Below are 5,000 nucleotides of genomic sequence, written 5' to 3' on the forward strand. Positions count from 1 at the left end.
GACTCTTTCCTCTTCCTCTGTGATCCTTCATGCTGAAGACTGAGACTCAATAAAAGTTTCTGTTCAATACTGAGGGACGTCGTGTCTCTGAGGCGAAGGACGTTTTACACTTTATAGATCTGTGAAATCCCGAGACTCGTTTGTTCTGAGCTACAACTTCGTCCTACAATGGAGACGCCACACGGTCCAAGTTTAAAGTTTGACTGAAACCAAAGTCTTTTATTGTTCTGAACACAAGTGTGTTAATAACAGTGTTAATAACTGTGTGTTAATAACAGTGTGTTCATAACAGTGTGTTAATAACAGTGTGTTAATAACAGTGTGTTAATACCAGTGTGTTAATAACAGTGTGTTAATAACAGTGTGTTAATAATAGTGTGTTAACAACAGTGTGTTAACAACAGTGTGTTAATAACAGTGTGTTAATAACAGTGTTAATAACTGTGTGTTAATAACAGTGTGTTAATAACAGTGTTAATAACTGTGTGTTAATAACAGTGTGTTAATAACAGTGCGTTAATAACAGTGTGTTAATAACAGTGTGTTAATAACAGTGTGTTAATAACAGTGTGTTAATAACAGTGTGTTAACAACAGTGTGTTAATAACAGTGTTAATAACTGTGTGTTAATAACAGTATGTTAATAACAGTGCGTTAATAACAGTGTGTTAATACCAGTGTGTTAATACCAGTGTGTTAATAACTGTGTGTTAATACGTGTGTTAATACCAGTGTGTTAATAACTGTGTGTTAATACCAGTGTGTTAATACCAGTGTGTTAATAACTGTGTGTTAATACCAGTGTGTTAATACCAGTGTGTTAATAACTGTGTTAATACCAGTGTGTTAATACCAGTGTGTTAATAACTGTGTGTTAATACCAGTGTGTTAATACCAGTGTGTTAATAACTGTGTGTTAATACCAGTGTGTTAATAACAGTGTGTTAATAAATCTCTCATTTAAAAGTTTTGACGCCGGTTCGATGGTGTCTGCGTCCCAACATATTCACTCACCTGTGTCACAGTTGTCTCCTTTATATCCACGGTTACACACACACACTCCAGACACACACACGCCGTGTCCCGAACACTGAGCGTCCACACACTGAGCCATGGGGACGTCACACTCCGTCCCCTTCCAGCCGCTGTAGCAGTGACAGCGCCCCCTGCTGTAATCTCCATTACCACTGCACAATACAGGGCAGGCAGCTGAGAAACATCACAACAACAGTTTATTACAACCTGATAGAGAACATCGAGACAAACCAATGAGAATCAAGAATCTCTACGTCGTGTTGGATCGATTTAAATGCGCTGAAACACAGCTGGGTGACATGGTGTTAATGTACACAGACTTTGGCCTGGACTCCACTGTGTGTCATGGTATGATGAAGATAATCTGTTGTGACAAATGACTTCAAATAACTTCATTTACTGCATAAGAATAAAGTCGACAGGTGAAAGTGTCCTTGAGACGATTCTGTACAGTCGATAAGAGAGGTTTCTCAAACTCGCTGTCAAAGTCTCCAGCAAAACATCTCTGTCTCTTTGTGTGGATCAAAGTGAACCGTAGCCGGTTATAAGTGCAATAAAAATACACACTAATAAAGCTGAGGGTTATTTAATATGCACTAATTTACATATCAGAAATATCTTTTATATATTATAATTATTTTATTCTGTTGTGAGAACAAACCCGACGGCCACAAATGTTATTTAATCATCATCATCATCATCATCATCATCATCATCATCATCATCATCATAATGTTTATTCAGTGTACTTTTTAGGATAAAATGTCAAAACCCACCTGAGTGTCTTGGTTTAAAATATATTTATAATATAAGATTATATCCTGCAGGTCATTAAAAAAAAAAAATCTGCCGGTAAATAAACAACATCAGTAAGATATAAAATCTCAGAAAAAGATTTATAACCTGTTTCTTTTTGCGTACCGAGAAATTGCTTAATTACTTTGATTAATATGTCAATATTTAATTAATTTGATTGTCAATATTTGATTAATATGTCAATGATAATCGTCATTTGGCGGCTCAGTGAGAGCTCCTGAACATTCTGTCGGTCAGAATTTAATAGGAAATTAAACAAATCCTGTTCATAAACCGTAGATCATGTCGTCTCACCCTGAGAGCAGTGCGGCCCGAGGAACCCTGGGAAACAGCGACAGGAGCCGGATACACACTCTCCGTTTCCATAACAGTTATGGGGACACTCGGTTAGTGAATCTGGAAATGGGAAATGGAGAGAGCGAGTCAGGAGTGAGGACCAGGAATAAGGACCAGGAATGAGGATTAATGAGGATCAGGAATAAGAGATGACTTACATCATCACTCGCAGTTTTCACTCCTGCACTTTTCATAAACTAATAATGACAGTCAGTTAACATCCTCTAACATCCTCTAACACCCTCTAACATCCTCTAACATCCTCTAACACCCTCTAACACCCTCTAACATCCTCTAACATCCTCTAACACCCTCTAACACCCTCTAACATCCCTCAGTGTTTTATTCCTCTCACAAACTGACTGACCATCACAGTTTATTACATATTAAATAAAACACGACACTTTTTCCCGTATTTGATTTCTGTCTAATGATGAAGTGAGTGACTTCCTGTAGTGTGTTGTGTTCTCTCAGCTCTAAACACTCGTCCCCTCAGCAGTCTCTCTTTATTCTCTCTCTTTATTCTCTCTCTCTCTTTATTCTCTCTCTCTTTATTCTCTCTCTCTCTTTATTCTCTCACTAACATTTGAGGGTGCAGCAGCGCTGCAGTGTTTCACAAAGCAGGAGACTGTAAGCAGTTTGTATGATGGACAGAAAACCATGAAAGTCTTCATCAGACCAATAAAACATCATGTCCACTAACGGCTGTATGGAGACAGATCTAGATCTTCACAATAGGAATCATATAGTTTGGTAAACATGAGCAGCTGAACATCACGCGATAAATCGATATGTTTTATATTATTAGGTGCAGAACAGCCGGAGGCAAAAAAGAGCATCTGTTTCCCCACAAGTTTATCGATTGGCAGCAGCTCTGAGTGTCTTATTCTCCTCATCACGAGCCCCTGTGGCACCATCTCACTTCAGCTGTCCAGCAATCAGGACAACAGAAAACAAATATAGGTCTAGGTAGATTTCCTAAAATAGTGGGTTTTTAGTTTTTTCTCTAAATATTGCAGTAAATGGTTTTCGATCTGTAATTCTGAGGTAAGAGATGTTTTAATCCAGATGTGGAGTGAAGAACAGCCATTAATCATCTCCTCAGTACTCACCCAGAACCGTAGTGTTGTATGAAACAGGCTCCACATTCTGTCCATCGTTATAAAAAGCCAGATGCCAAACTCCGGCATGGAGATACTGAATAAATCCAGCACAGTGAACGCTGACCGGGCTCTCCATCCCGTCCCTGACCTCCACATCACGGGAAATCAGACGGCTGCCATCGAGAAGCTCCACAAAGTCGTACTGAAATAAACAGCAGAGTTCACACACGTTCAGCCTGTCGAGTGTGTGAGAGAAATCATTCATGAAACATCAGAACATTGTGTAACAGATCTGTGTGTGTGTGTGTGTGTGTGTGTGTGTGTGTGTGTGTGTGTGTGTGTGTGTGTGTGTGTGTGTGTGTGTGTGTGTGTGTTACCTGTGTGTGTGTTACTTGTGTGTGTGTGTGTGTGTGTGTGTGTGTGTGTGTGTGTGTGTGTGTGTGTGTGTGTGTGTGTGTGTGTCTGTCTGTCTGTCTGTGTGTGTGTGTGTGTGTGTGTGTGTGTGTGTGTGTGTGTGTTACCTGTGTGTGTGTGTTACCTGTGTGTGTGAGGGTGGGAGTCCTTTCCTCCCATATATTCCTATCAGAGCATTCTTCTGGATGGAGATGTTGAATTTGAGGAACTGTGGCTGCTCCAAGATGATGCTTGATCTCCAGAAAAGCCCCGGGACCAATGAGTACCTCACCTGCTGACCCACCTGCATCTGCCCCGAGTCCTGCCCCAGGTCAGCCCGGCCTGTAGCACACACACACACACACACACACATACACACACACACGCACACAAACACATACATTATGAGTAAGTGACAAGCAGCAGATGGATGTGTATTTTATCAGTGTCTGTACCTGTCTGTCTGTCTGTCTGTCTGTCTGTACCTCTCTGTCTGTCTGTATCTGTCTGTCTGTACCTGTCTGTCTGTATCTGTCTGTCTGTCTGTACCTCTCTGTCTGTCTGTATCTGTCTGTCTGTACCTGTCTGTCTGTATCTGTCTGTCTGTCTGTACCTGTCTGTCTGTCTGTCTGTACCTGTCTGTACCTGTCTGTATCTGTCTGTCTGTACCTGTCTGTCTGTCTGTACCTGTCTGTACCTGCCTGTCTGTACCTGTCTGTCTGTCTGTCTGTATCTGTCTGCCTGTCTGTACTTGTCTGTCTGTCTGTACCTGTCTGTCTGTACCTGTCTGTACCTGTCTGTCTGTACCTGCCTGTCTGTACCTGCCTGTCTGTCTGTACCTGTCTGTCTGTCTGTACCTGTCTGTCTGTCTGTACCTATCTGTCTGTACCTGCCTGTCTGTCTGTACCTGTCTGTCTGTCTGTACCTATCTGTCTGTACCTGCCTGTCTGTCTGTCTGTCTGTCTGTCTGTCTGTCTGTCTGTCTGTATCTGTCTGTCTGTACCTGTCTGTCTGTACCTGTCTGTCTGTATCTGTCTGTCTGTATCTGTCTGTACTTGTCTGTCTGTACCTGTCTGTCTATACCTGTCTTTCTTTTTTCTTCCTTTTTTCTTTCTGTATTTAATTGGATTATATTTTATTCTTCCTTGTTTTTCTTCTTCTTTGAGATTCATGTGGACATGACTGTAGTCCATGACGAGTCAGTGTGGTGATCTCTCAGGCAGCTGAACGCAGTCAGAAGCTCTAATTAAAGGAGTGTATGAGTGTTTAAAGTGCTCAGTGTGAGCTCCTGAGAGCAGACGGACGCTGGCAGCTTCA

At 41.4% G+C, this 5,000-nt stretch overlaps 1 protein-coding gene across 1 annotated transcript in view; it reads right to left on the reverse strand.

Moving 5' to 3' along the window:
- si:dkey-237h12.3 (teneurin-3) overlaps positions 1 to 5,000 on the reverse strand; it is an 81,454-nt gene that overhangs the window by 35,741 nt on the left and 40,713 nt on the right. Inside the window, exons 6-9 of the mRNA XM_047802639.1 lie at positions 3,829 to 4,025; positions 3,300 to 3,492; positions 2,146 to 2,247; positions 1,015 to 1,209 (exon numbers count right to left, since the gene is read on the reverse strand). Coding sequence (XP_047658595.1) covers positions 1,015 to 1,209; positions 2,146 to 2,247; positions 3,300 to 3,492; positions 3,829 to 4,025 — 687 coding nt within the window. The remainder of the gene's footprint in view (positions 1 to 1,014; positions 1,210 to 2,145; positions 2,248 to 3,299; positions 3,493 to 3,828; positions 4,026 to 5,000) is intronic.

This window comes from Tachysurus fulvidraco, chromosome 17 (genome assembly GCF_022655615.1).
Source record: "Tachysurus fulvidraco isolate hzauxx_2018 chromosome 17, HZAU_PFXX_2.0, whole genome shotgun sequence".
In the NCBI taxonomy this organism is placed as follows: domain Eukaryota; kingdom Metazoa; phylum Chordata; class Actinopteri; order Siluriformes; family Bagridae; genus Tachysurus; species Tachysurus fulvidraco.